This window comes from Rhamphochromis sp. 'chilingali' (genome assembly GCF_963969265.1).
Source record: "Rhamphochromis sp. 'chilingali' genome assembly, chromosome: 21".
Lineage (NCBI taxonomy): Eukaryota > Metazoa > Chordata > Actinopteri > Cichliformes > Cichlidae > Rhamphochromis > Rhamphochromis sp. 'chilingali'.
This window is the reverse complement of record NC_137949.1, coordinates 13,671,206-13,684,541: the sequence shown is the minus strand read 5'-3', so window position 1 is coordinate 13,684,541 and position 13,336 is coordinate 13,671,206. Positions and strand designations below refer to the sequence as shown.

Genomic DNA, 13,336 nt, shown 5'->3' with positions numbered 1-13,336 from the left:
GAAATTTCAACACTCCAACACCTGCAAATTCTAAACATGATCATCTTTTGCATCAGTATCAATATCTTTCGTTCCCTCCTCCCTGAGACACTGGCTTAGGGCAATGGGAAGAAGTAATAATCATCTGTGGGCTCTACTAAAGACCTGTTTTATATTATACATAAATATTCTTCACTGTTAATATAAAGATATTGGTGCTGTTTTAAAAGGTCATGAGCTCACGTTTTTAAATGTGCTGTTAGATGTTTAATAACTGGCAACTGAGTACAAATGTGTTCCTTTCAGTCTTGTTTGTATTTTTTCGTTTCTTCTTTTATTCCTCTGACTCTTTAACATGTTGGAAATGGGTTTTCTTTCCCATCTGCTTTTCATGCCCTCCACCACCTGTCATCGCCTGGAAGTCTGAAAAGCTTTTTGCTGGGAACACAGAGCCTTCATCACAACAAGCTAGTTAATCTCTGGTTAATTCGCACCAGGTGCTACTCAGTATAGAACAAAGTTGTTGCCGCAGAAAACACCATTGTTTCAGCAAAGGCCTCGCTTATTTTGATTAATTATGCCACAATGTTAAAAAGATGTGGGGTACAGTTACAGGATTTGCTGTATTTTTCTAAGAATTTTATCTGTGTGTCTTGGGTAAGTAAGTAAGCAAACTTAATTTAGCATTTTACAATATGTCTAAAAAACCATCGATGTTTTTAATGGTTAAAGGAGTCTGCAGAAGCAGTGCTATATCACAGTTGAAGTCCCACTAGAAATTGGTGTGGTGATCTGAGTGGCTGTGGAGTTACTCTGATAGAAGAAGCTTCTGTGACATAGAGGGCTTCGAATGTGATCTGGAGGTGGATAATGCAATTAACCAGTGAATGCTCTCTTGCAGTTTCACTTAAAAACAGTTACAGTGTCAAAGGTGATAAGAAACAAATCCACTGGTAATTTGTTTTCTTGTGTTTGTGTACGCAGTAGGGACTATATGCTCACAGACCACTTCATTAGTTACAGCTTGCTAGGAGCAGTTTGGACCCCATACAGTCATTAGAGCTTCCTTAATTCTTTGCGACACAGTTTCATGAACAAGGTGCTGGAAACATTACAGATTTTGGTCCCTATTGACGTAGTAGTACCGCACAGTTGCTGCAGATCTGTTAGCCGCATTATCCTGCTGGAAGGACTGGTACACTGAGGTCTGTGGGATGCACATAGTTAGCAAAATTATTCAGGGAGGCTCTGCTGTTAAATGAGACTTATTTGGTACTAAGCGGCCGAAAATGTGCCAAGAAAAAATCCCAGCTTGAACCTTCGATACAGGGCAGCTGGATACACATTTTCGTGCCATTTATGCCAAATTCTGACCCTCCCATTCAAATGTTGCAGTAAAAATCCAAACTCTGCAGACCAGTCTTTTTAAGTTTTGTGTTGTCCTGTTTTAATAACCTCATATAAATTGTAGTCTGAGTGTCCAGCTTCCAGTGTGGTCTTCCGCTACAGTGGCCCATCTGCGTCAAGGTTGGACATGTTGTGTGTTCACAGATGCTCTTCTGCAAATCTTGGTTGTAACATGGTTATTTGAGTTACTGTTGCTTTCTTGCTGCCATGCAGTTGACTGATTGGATAATTGCATTCACAAGCAGCTGAATATATGCTATATGTAACGCAGAAGTCGGTGTGTGTGGAATGGCAATGTTTCAGAGTTCAGAGTATGAATTTTTAATGCAATGGTCAATAGTCAGATCACTAAATGGATTTTGTATTTAAAGACTTCCACATTTTATCAAAGTATTTTCTGATCACTAAGTACATCCTCATCCATCTGCAGGCACTTCAGAGATTCACACACTTTGCCAGACATAACCAAACAATGAATAATGAGTGAGACTGATAATGACCACAGTCCTGTGATTTCTTTTTTAAACCTTTGTTTACCAGGATGTGAAACTCTTTTGTGAGAGTGCCCTGAGCTAAGAGAGGAACCATCACTACCCCCATCTACTCACACATACTTTTAAACATCAGTCACAACTTTTTCAATAGCCAAACAAAGTTTATGGTTGGTTTAAAAAACAACTTTTAACCAAGTTAAAAGTTAAAAATGATGAAAGTTTAATTTAACTTTTGTTTACTACTATTTACCCTTTTGCGATGATGGTTATTAGAAAGTGTGATCATTCTTATCAGTTATCCATTCAGCTATTCTGTGGAGATAAACTAGAACGGTGAGCGGCAGAGTGGTGTTGGGTGTGTGTGGGGGCATCAAACAGACTGCTGGTCTTTAGAAGAATCAAAGCTACATCAGTTTTCAAGGTTATGCGCTTGCACAAATGTTGAAATAGTATTTTAATCCAAGGACATGATTTGGAGTCTTGTGGGAATCACCTTTATTGCACCAGTGTCCGCATGGGAACCTGGACAGATTTTGATTCATGAAGCAATATAGCAACTGTACAGTTTTTTTTTTCCACAATTTCTGCTTTAAAATGCATAAAATTTTCCTCTGCTTCATTTTTTAAAACCTTTTCTAACTGTGGAGAAATGAAAGCGTAAAACAACAGCTAGTTTACTCCTGATACAAGCTTTAATAACTGACGAGATGGTGCCGTTTCCGTTTGTAGGCTAACTCTCAGAGCAGAGCCGTGGCAGGACCGCCTGACACACGACTCATCAGCACATCACCAGGCCAGTTCCCCACTGCAGCAAAAGAGAAGTGGACTGTAATTATTAAACAGAGAAGCAGGGAGGAAGAGAAGCTGGCGGGTAAGGGCAGACTGATAAATACACAAAGAAAGAAGCAGGCATGTGGAAGGATAATAAGGTAGAGAGACATAGATAGTTACCAGAGCACCAGATGGATGGGAAACAAGACAGGCCGACAAATAGCGAGGCGCTCGGAAACACCTTAAAGTGAGCTTGGCTCCACCAGCGGACCTGAATTTCTACCCATACATTCAAATAGTTTGTTGTCTCAATATGAAAACTAAATGAATATGGAAAAACATCACCCCCCGCCCTTACTCTATTCCTTCCTTTTTTCATTAATTTGATTGGCAGACAACACAGAGCGGATGGGAGTAAGGGTTTGTAGTTGCTGTGGCAACGGCCTGCTCTTTGTTAAAGGCTACATTCCTGGCATCTGATGTGTCTGCGCCGCGATCGATAAAAACCCAGCCTGCAGGGACTGATGAACGGACTGGGGCTTTTGCCAGGCAGGACCGCGGAGAGAAAAGGAGTTAGGTGGAAGATGTGTGAACAGGAGGATACGGAGATAAAACAGCAATAGAAAGAAAAGGGGAAAGAAAGGCAGAGATATGGAGATGCGAGCGGTGCGGCTGATGAGCTGAGCGGTGGGGTGAGTGCTGTAAGAAAGAGGATGAGTGAGTGTGCATGGCTCCTTCTGCCTCATCTCAGCTATTTTCTGAACGTCACTCACTTCACTATCAAAGTAAGGTACGTGTCTGTCTGTGTGCTCATCATCTGCTTACCTTGGCAGGATTTTGCTTTGCGAGCTTTGCAAGCAGTGGAAAAGCTTTTCTAAAGGCGCCTTTCATATTTCTCCCATTTTTCCTTGCCTTTATCACAGAGCATTCAAATTTCCACCACTCACAGATGTGCCTTACGTTTTGCACACCTAATTGGCAAAGATAGCCATGAGCAGAATGCAAATACTACTGGTAATGAGGCAATTATGGTCAGCCTCTCTGTCTACATAGCCATCTGTCAATTCAACAACCTGTGGCTGCTCACTGGTGGTTTTTTCTGTCAAAGTCTGTGTCTTTCCGAGCCATGGAGAGATTCGGCTCTTAGAGATAACATTTTACTGTTGAACTCTGCATCCGTCTCCTCATTACCCTGCTGTTATCTATGCTTCCTTTCCAGCCCTGCCTTTGCAGGAATGGAAATTAAGAGCCACATTTCGCAGGACAAATGAATAAACATGCGTATTTAAATTCACTAAAGCAGCCTCTGAAAATTATTAGTGTGTAATCACCTCACCCGTGTGGGAAAAAAACTTGTGCAAGTGGCCACGTTTGCATTTGTCTCCTTAAACATAATTGAAAGAATTTGGTTTGAATTAACTCAAAATGATTTAACTGGAAACAGTTGCATGCACTGTTATGCAAAGCAGCAAATGTGGCCACGGTAAACACCTTTTGTATAATCGCGAGCTGAGAATAAATCACGTGCACGGCGAAACATGCACAGTGGCTGCAGAGGTGTTAGTCCACTGTGCTGCAAAAATAAAAATGTATTTTTCGAAATACAATAAGTATTGCTGGGTTATTTAAGCAGTACAAAGTGCAATACAAATGCATACACCATAACGAAAAAATAATAAGCACAGAAAAGAAAGAAGAGAAAGCATGTGAAACTGCCATTTGTCACAACATCTTAGTGAAAATTATAGAAACACACTGTGTTCAGTGCAATATTTAACAATAAGTGAGTTGACTCAATATGTCGATCGCTAAATAAAGAGTTGTATATAATATATACTTCCATTCATTGTGTTGGGGTTACATGTGCTGGCAAAACTCTGTAGATTTAATTATAGCAGCAAGCACACGCTGTCATTTCATTTTCTGTTTAGTCTGGATTTTAGTTTGAGCACCCCCTTAACCCACCCCCTCAGACACGCACGCTGCAAAACCAACTCACACACATGCAGCAACAACAAATCCACATGGGCATTCAGCCTCAGTGGACTCTAACGAGGGACATTTCTCGCCATTGGGCTGAAACATCTTCCATCCTCGTAAAACATCTCCAGTTAGCCTGCAACCTTTTGTGCTAACACAGTGATGAACGTTCACATTTTTCTGGGGCTGATATTTCTATTTCTTGCTGTGTCTCGCCCTGCTGGGAGTTTAATTCCCTCATATCCACCTCGCCAGGAAAAGGGACAGTTCATTAAAGGAGAACAGAGTTGGCAGCTTAAGTAGACATAAAGTGTAAAAGGTTGTAAAAGGTTGAAAAATGCACGAAGGCGGAGGAGGGGGTGCAGCCTGAGTGTAAGTGTAATTTAACACATTTCTTGTTCATGTCTTGCAGAGCTTGTTCGTGATGGTGCTCTGTATGCACAAGAAGCTGTGCCATGAAAGAGGGCATCGTGGGTAAAAGAGACATGCGACACCCAGCATCGCACCACTGCCACCTCTTTCTGGGCGGGGCCTTGCTGCTTCTCCTGGCCAGCTCGGTTCTGAGCTGCCCCGCCCGATGTGATTGCTCTGCTCCAAGCAAATCGGTCAGTTGCCACCGCAAGCGCCTCCTCACCATCCCTGAAGGCATCCCCATTGAGACACGTGTCCTAGACCTCAGTAAGAACAAGCTGCGCGTCATCACGCCGGACAACTTCTCTTCATTCCAGCAACTAGAAGACCTGGATCTCAGCGACAACCTCATCAGTGCGGTCGAGCCTGGTTCATTTCGTTCTCAGCTTGCTCTCCGCTCGCTCAACTTCCGCAGTAACCTTCTCCAACTGGTTCCTGTCGGTGTTCTGTCGGGCCTGACCAACCTCATCCGCCTTGATCTCAGCCACAACAGACTGGTGGTTCTTCTGGATCATGCCTTTCAAGATCTGCGTAGGTTGACATCACTGGAGGTGGGCGATAACGAGCTGGTTTTCATCTCTCAGCGGGCCTTTACTGGATTACTCGGACTTCAAAGCCTGACACTGGAACGTTCCAATTTGACGGTCGTACCTAGTGACGCTCTGGCACATCTGCACAGCCTGGTCGAGCTGCGCATGCGCTACCTGAGCATTAGTTTTCTTAAGCCTTTCTCTTTTAAGAGGTTATCTCGTCTCCGCCATTTAGAAATTGATTTCTGGCCCTGGCTGGACACACTGCCTCCCCTCTCGCTGCATGGCCTCAACCTCACAACATTGTTCATAACCAACACTAACCTGACTGCCTTCCCAGGCACAGCACTGCACAACCTACCCTACCTCACGCATCTCAACCTGTCCTACTGCCGCATCCAGCACATCCACCAGGGAGATCTGGGCCAACTCTCACACTTGCTGGAGCTCCGCCTCCAAGGGGCTCAGCTGGTTTCTATAGAGCCCTTTGCTTTTGCGGGCCTCAAATCTTTACAACTACTGGATGTGTCAGAGAACCGACTGGACTCTCTGGAGAAGGGAGTGTTCGCCTCTCTAGACAGCTTGAAGAGGCTTTGTTTGGGTGGAAACCCGTTAGTGTGCGACTGCAGATTGCTTTGGCTGCTCAACAGCCACAAGCCCCTTTCTCTGCAGATTTTGGATGTCCAGCCTAAGTGCAGCGCACCTCAGAACCTCATTGGGCAAACTCTCCAGGACCTCAAGGAGCCTCTGGTGTCCAAGTACATGACCTGCACCAAGCCACGGATTGGACCCAACACCACACAGCTGCTGATGGCTGACGAAGGCCAGCCCGCCCGTCTGAGCTGCATGGCAGAGGGAGCGCCACAGCCGTCTGTGGTCTGGATTACACCTCACAGACGCTATATCACAGCCAAAAGCCGTGGTAGGGTGGAGGTCCGACCAGATGGTACCCTTGAGATCAAGACAGCAGAGCTGCATGACCACGGGGTGTATAGGTGTATTGCCAGTAACCCCGCTGGCAATGCTAGCCTTTCGGCCTCTTTAGCTGTGAAGAGTCTGAGCATTGGGGATAGATCTCAATATAGCAACAGGAGCACAAATAATCTGACAGACTCCAACAGCACATCGGGGAATGGGACTGCACTGTACAACATGACAGACACATTAGACATTAAGACTATCATTATATCTACAGCCATGGGCTGCCTGTCCTTCCTAGGTGTGGTCATCTTCTGCTTCCTGTTTCTGTTTGCCTGGAGCCGAGGGAAAGGACGCCATAAGAGCAACTTTGATATGGAGTATGTCCCTCGCAAATCCAACGGGGCTTCAGCAGAGGCGACGGAAACAAGTGGCCCACGAAGGGTCAACATGAAAATGATCTGAAAACAACGCAGACTGGCACACACCATAACGGTGTTAAACGGCACAGTGCACACATATCAGTTAGGGAAAAAAATAAAGTTTTTTCTATGACACAGTGGATTTGTGACAAATGAAAGTCATGTACATTTATAGTGGGTGTCGATATGACGGTGACGTTGTGACAAAGTGGACATGTGACCATAAAAGTGATATATGAAACCGTGGACGTGTTTATATGAAATAATGTTCTCATACAGTACACTGAATATAATACTATAACCAACATATCAATATGGGAGTGATATAGTGTTGCACTAGGCATGTGATTCAGTGGTGATGTGATGAGTAATGATGTTGTCGACTCACCGTGACATCAAGGTGAAGGAGGGAGCCGCCGGGACTGACAGGGGACGTCTTTGCGTGGCAGTAGAGCTATCATCGCTGCAACATGTCAGGACTAAATTGTCTAATACCCATCTTAGCTGCAGTGTGAAAGGTGTGCGTTGTGTTCATGTGTGCGTGCGTGCTTGTATGTGCGCGTGCATCTGTGTGCGCATGTTGCATTCGTGTGTTTCTTTGTGCATGTGCACGCATTGCCTTTCTTGTTGGGTGGAACAATTAAAGCGAATGATGGGGTCCAAAGCATTTTTCCAGGCCTTTTTCTTCTCGTTCGGTCATTGTAACGACACCAACGCCACTGTTGAGTAAAACAGAGGATTATATATGTTTGTATGCAAAATGACAATTAATATATTCAAAAGAGATGCTGCATAGCTACATTATGAAAAGGGGTCATTGTCCTCCTTGGAATGACTTCAACACTGGATAGTTTTTTCTAAACTTACAGAAATGTAGTTATAATGTGAGGCCAGAGCTTTGTCTTTCCCTTGGAGCTCACTTCCCAGCAAAACAAGACGCTTTTCCTGACAAACAGCAGTGGACAATTCTGTTATTGCTCTGGAAAGGCTTCTAGCCATAGAAATGGCATGTTAAACCCATTTTATAACATAATAAATCATTGGAGATTTTTCTGCCAGACAAATCCCCTGATATGATATAAAAGCTAGACACAATGGCAAAGATTTACTGGCCAGTGCCCTCTTTGGGACAGGACACAGTTGAGCTTCGCACATTTATGGGTTGAATTCCCCTTCCTCTCGCATTTTTCTTTGAGCGCATCACTTCAAGCTAGCGTGTCGGGATGCTTCCCAGGGGCTACCAAAAGGTCCTGGGTATTTAATAGATGGAAATTTTAAAGTTGTAGTGGATCTTGTACTGTTTAAGGGGGGGTTTCCGTTGTTGTTGAAATTGTTCTTTGTAATGCAGGGATGTGGGTGTTAACTTGTGTGATCCTGTTGTGATAAAATGTTCAAGGTTGTATAATTGTTTTCATATGACAAATTTATGGGTATATTTTCAAAAGGAAATAAATCTTAATCATACCCCTAAATCTGGAGTTGCTGTCTATAATATCACTTCTTCATAAGCAAGTAGGCATGATTTTATATGACTTAATTAATGTGATTTTTACTTATTTTATTAGTTTAATATTATAGGAACAGTGTGGCTGATATGTCATGGTGTCAAACATGCACATTTATGAGCTATTTTGGCTCAATTAATTGCACTCTAACATCAGGAATACCGCACAGTGCTCAGCATGGTGGCGGTTTTTCAAAGTTAAAACATGCCGCTTTAATATGCTATAGTTCAGTGCTATTTTTCACATCTGTAGTCAAGCTAGCTGCAGTTGGTAAACCACTTGGGTTTTGATAGTTAACACAAGTATCCATAGCCCCAGGGATCCCTATGGTTTTGCAGATCCTCAAACACGAAATCATTGACAATAAAATTAAAATGAAACAGTTGGATGAATTGTCATGAAGTTTGGTGTTTATGTTCCTTTTTTGACAATCACATTAAATTCCCTAACATTTTAACTTTTAACCCTCTCGAGGCAGGCGTTGCCAATTTGCAACAGTTAAAAACTAACAACCTGATTACCCCATATACAGGTGTCACGGCTGCCGAGGCGAGCCGTGTGGATTTAGAAGGAGGACCCAAGATGCAGGCAGTGGATAAGATGCCGGTGAGTTTATTTATACAGGAGTGAGAAGGCAAACAGGCAAGAGGGAAGACAAAACTAAAGACCTGGGGCCCGTTCTTCGTACCTCGCTAAGTAGGTTAGCCGGATTAGATTGTTGACGATTTCGCGTGATCCTGGATCAGTCGGTTCCCCGAAGCTCATCCGGGACTTGCTGTCATAGCAACAGAGCCGTAAGCGTAAACCTGCTCGGGAGCAGGTTTACTTTATGTAAACAGGATTAGATCGCGGCCACGCAGGTATGTCCGCGTCATCATACGAAAGCAACAGCGATATTCCACCACTGTTTCACCATAAATAAATAACATCAATGTAACTAAAGACAATGCAGCACCTGATCCATTTATTGATTTCACACAGGTCATTTCCTAAAAAAGGGAAATGTACTATTAACATTCTATTACATGTATGTGATTATTACAGATTTAATTCATATTTCAGAGTAGCAATTGTAAATTACTTCGTGTAATCAAGATGAGAGACCACGGCTATAAAAGCGAAGGTGGATTTGGGAAGCCTGTCGCAGCCATGTCCTGTCCGTATACGCGAGCCACCCATTGCGGAAGGTGCAAGATTGATAAGGAGAGTCCTCAGAATTCAGCGTATATTGCGGGACAGACAGGATCCTTTAGCTCAGCGCGACAGTGTGCTCATAGAGAGATATCGATTTTCCCGTGAGGGTATTATTCACTTAACCAACTTGTTGACGAGGGGGTGCAGGACCACCACCTGTCTTTTTTTCCTCTGCCCTTTTCTTGGTTGCTGTTATAAACAAACAGATTATTCCAGGGTCTCTTTCCAAGAGACTAAAAGCAATATAAGTGATAAATATTACCATTCTGTAGGATATTCTTATATTTCACTTTTACCTGTTCCCATGTTCTAGTGGGTCCTGTCGTGGCTCTAATGTGAAAGAGGATAAAATATAACATATTATAATATAATGTAATATAATATTGGATAATATAGTGTAATATAATAAATCTACCCTACCGCCTACTGGTGTTGGCCAGAGGGGCCGATGGCGCGATATGGCAGCCTGGCTTCTGTCAGTCTGCCCCAGGGCAGCTGTGGCTACAACTGTAGCTGCCTCCACCAGTGTGTGAATGTGAGAGTGACTGAATAGTGGCATTGTAAAGCGCTTTGGGTGCCTTGAAAAGCGCTATATCAATCCACTCCATTATTATTGTTATTATTAAATTACTTACGAGTTTAATTTGTCAGCAACTTCCTGCCAGCCCTCGCTCCTTGCTTTTGCAGCCTTTGCAGTGTTCCCTTGCGTTCTGATTAAACTCTGAAACTCCTGAAATCCCTCACTCAAGAGTTCTTGCTCTGCTGCCGAAAAATACCGAGCCGAGCGCGCTCCGTCGACATTTTCGCCGACCAATCAGAGGGTTGCCGATCAATGTTTCTACTATCGATGCGTGGCCCCTTTTACGACACCCAGTGATGTCACATTACTGCGTCCAGCTGTACTAATCGTCAACAGCAGGTGTGTTCGGGGAACCGGATTAGCGAGCTCACGGTTAGCGCGATGATTTGATCTTGGATGTGTCATTTGATCTTGGATGTAGTAAGCGACGTACGAAGAACGGGCCCCTGAACTGGGAAAGCTAAAGGACAAACCTGAGATGATACAAAAAGGGATGAGAGGCAGAGAGACGAGCAGGACACCGAGTAACACAGACGGACACCGAGTAATACAGACAAACCGGCAACAGGCAGGAAAACACACAGGGCTTATATACACAGGGTAGTAACGGGGGAATCGGCAACAGGAGGGAGACACAGCTGGGAGAGATCAGGGCTAGCGAGACAGGGGGAACAAAGCTGCACATACTAACATCAGACAGGAACAAGAACCTTCAAAGTAAAACAGGAAACAAAACACACTTTACTAAGACACAGACTAGACAGAGACAGACTTGACACTGACCAAAGGCTACTAAATGATAATCATAATCACAACAGTATCAGATCATAAATCATAATATAGAAAAACACCAAGATAACTGAAACACCAAGTACCAGAGAAACATAAAGGAAAATCCATGATGCAAAAGTACCAAAACATAATGAACTCAAAATACTGGGTCCAACGGACCCAGAACCGTGACAACAGGGAGTGCAGAATTATTAGGCAAGTTGTATTTTTGAGGGATAATTTTATTATTGAACAACAACCATGTTCTCAATGAACCCAAAAAACTCATTAATATCAAAGCTGAATGTTTTTGGAAGTAGTTTTTAGTTTGTTTTTAGTTTTAGCTATTTTAGGGGGATATCTGTGTGTGCAGGTGACTATTACTGTGCATAATTATTAGGCAACTTAACAAAAAACAAATTTATACCCATTTCAATTATTTATTTTTATCAGTGAAACCAATATAACATCTCCACATTCACAAATATACATTTCTGACATTCAAAAACAAAACAAAAACAAATCAGCGACCAATATAGCCACCTTTCTTTGCAAGGACACTCAAAAGCCTGCCATCCATGGATTCTGTCAGTGTTTTGATCTGTTCACCATCAACATTGCGTGCAGCAGCAACCACAGCCTCCCAGACACTGTTCAGAGAGGTGTACTGTTTTCCCTCCTTGTAAATCTCACATTTGATGATGGACCACAGGTTCTCAATGGGGTTCAGATCAGGTGAACAAGGAGGCCATGTCATTAGTTTTTCTTCTTTTATGCCCTTTCTTGCCAGCCACGCTGTGGAGTACTTGGACGTGTGTGATGGAGCATTGTCCTGCATGAAAATCATGTTTTTCTTGAAGGATGCAGACTTCTTCCTGCACCACTGCTTGAAGAAGGTGTCTTCCAGAAACTGGCAGTAGGACTGGGAGTTGAGCTTGACTCCATCCTCAACCCGAAAAGGCCCCACAAGCTCATCTTTGATGATACCAGCCCAAACCAGTACTCCACCTCCACCTTGCTGGCGTCTGAGTTGGACTGGAGCTCTCTGCCCTTTACCAATCCAGCCACGGGCCCATCCATCTGGCCCATCAAGACTCACTCTCATTTCATCAGTCCATAAAACCTTAGAAAAACCAGTCTTGAGATATTTCTTGGCCCAGTCTTGACGTTTCAGCTTGTGTGTCTTGTTCAGTGGTGGTCGTCTTTCAGCCTTTCTTACCTTGGCCATGTCTCTGAGTATTGCACACCTTGTGCTTTTGGGCACTCCAGTGATGTTGCAGCTCTGAAATATGGCCAAACTGGTGGCAAGTGGCATCTTGGCAGCTGCACGCTTGACTTTTCTCAGTTCATGGGCAGTTATTTTGCGCCTTTGTTTTTCCACACGCTTCTTGCGACCCTGTTGACTATTTTGGATGAAACGCTTGATTGTTCGATGATCACGCTTCAGAAGCTTTGCAATTTTGAGACTGCTGCATCCCTCTGCAAGATATCTCACTATTTTTGACTTTTCTGAGCCTGTCAAGTCCTTCTTTTGACCCATTTTGCCAAAGGAAAGGACGTTGCCTAATAATTATGCACACCTGATATAGGGTGTTGATGTCATTAGACCACACCCCTTCTCATTACAGAGATGCACATCACCTAATATGCTTAATTGGTAGTAGGCTTTCGAGCCTATACAGCTTAGAGTAAGACAACATGCATGAAGAGGATGAAGTGGACAAATTACTCATTTGCCTAATAATTCTGCACTCCCTGTACATATTTTATGAGGTTTTTTTACTCAGAAGTACCACTGCAGGACTTGGTTGTGCATTAGCAACAAAAAGTTTAATTTGAGCCTGAGAGGGTTAAGATCTTTGGTTAATGACGAAATCTAGCAAAACCAAGACGTGATGAAAATGTTAACTATGAAAATCTGTATGCTAACAGTCACATGATGATGCTAATATTTATTTGAGGTGATAAGTATGTCCCAATTCATAGGCCGCATCCTTCGGAGGACGATTATGTCACAGCCAAGCGTCCCAATTCGAAGGCTGCTCCAAATCGATTACCGTGGATTTGAAGGATAGATCAGGTGTATCCTTCGTGGCCCAACCTATCCCAGAATTCATAGCTTTTAGCTGAGGCTCTGTACCATACCTGACCATACCGTACCCTCAGTAAACATTACAGCATGATGTCAAACTAAGAAATATAAATACAGCCCATTTACATTAAGTGCATTACTTATCTAATTAATCTCTTTAACCTGGAGATCCCTGTCAAAGGGTGAGGATGTATCTTCAAATCACACTTTAAGAAGTTCTCACACTTTAATTCACAGCTTGAGTTTTTTGGGCTGCTGCCATTGGGGATATCATTTGTGCTC

At 43.3% G+C, this 13,336-nt stretch overlaps 1 protein-coding gene across 4 annotated transcripts in view; it reads left to right on the top strand.

The window, feature by feature from the left end:
* The window catches only part of lingo2b (leucine rich repeat and Ig domain containing 2b), a 41,913-nt gene extending 33,564 nt beyond the window's left edge, over positions 1-8,349 (top strand). Inside the window, exons 1-2 of one of the 4 annotated variants that reach the window (XM_080870250.1) lie at positions 2,696-2,751; positions 5,044-8,349. In XM_080870250.1, the coding sequence (XP_080726376.1) occupies positions 5,087-6,955 (1,869 nt within the window). In that variant the 5' untranslated portion in view covers positions 2,696-2,751; positions 5,044-5,086 and the 3' untranslated portion in view covers positions 6,956-8,349. Of the gene's footprint in view, positions 1-2,695; positions 2,752-3,208; positions 3,442-5,043 lie in introns of those variants that run through there. The other 3 variants (XM_080870248.1, XM_080870249.1, XM_080870247.1) reach the window with 3 other exon arrangements.
* The last annotated feature ends 4,987 nt before the right edge of the window (positions 8,350-13,336 follow it).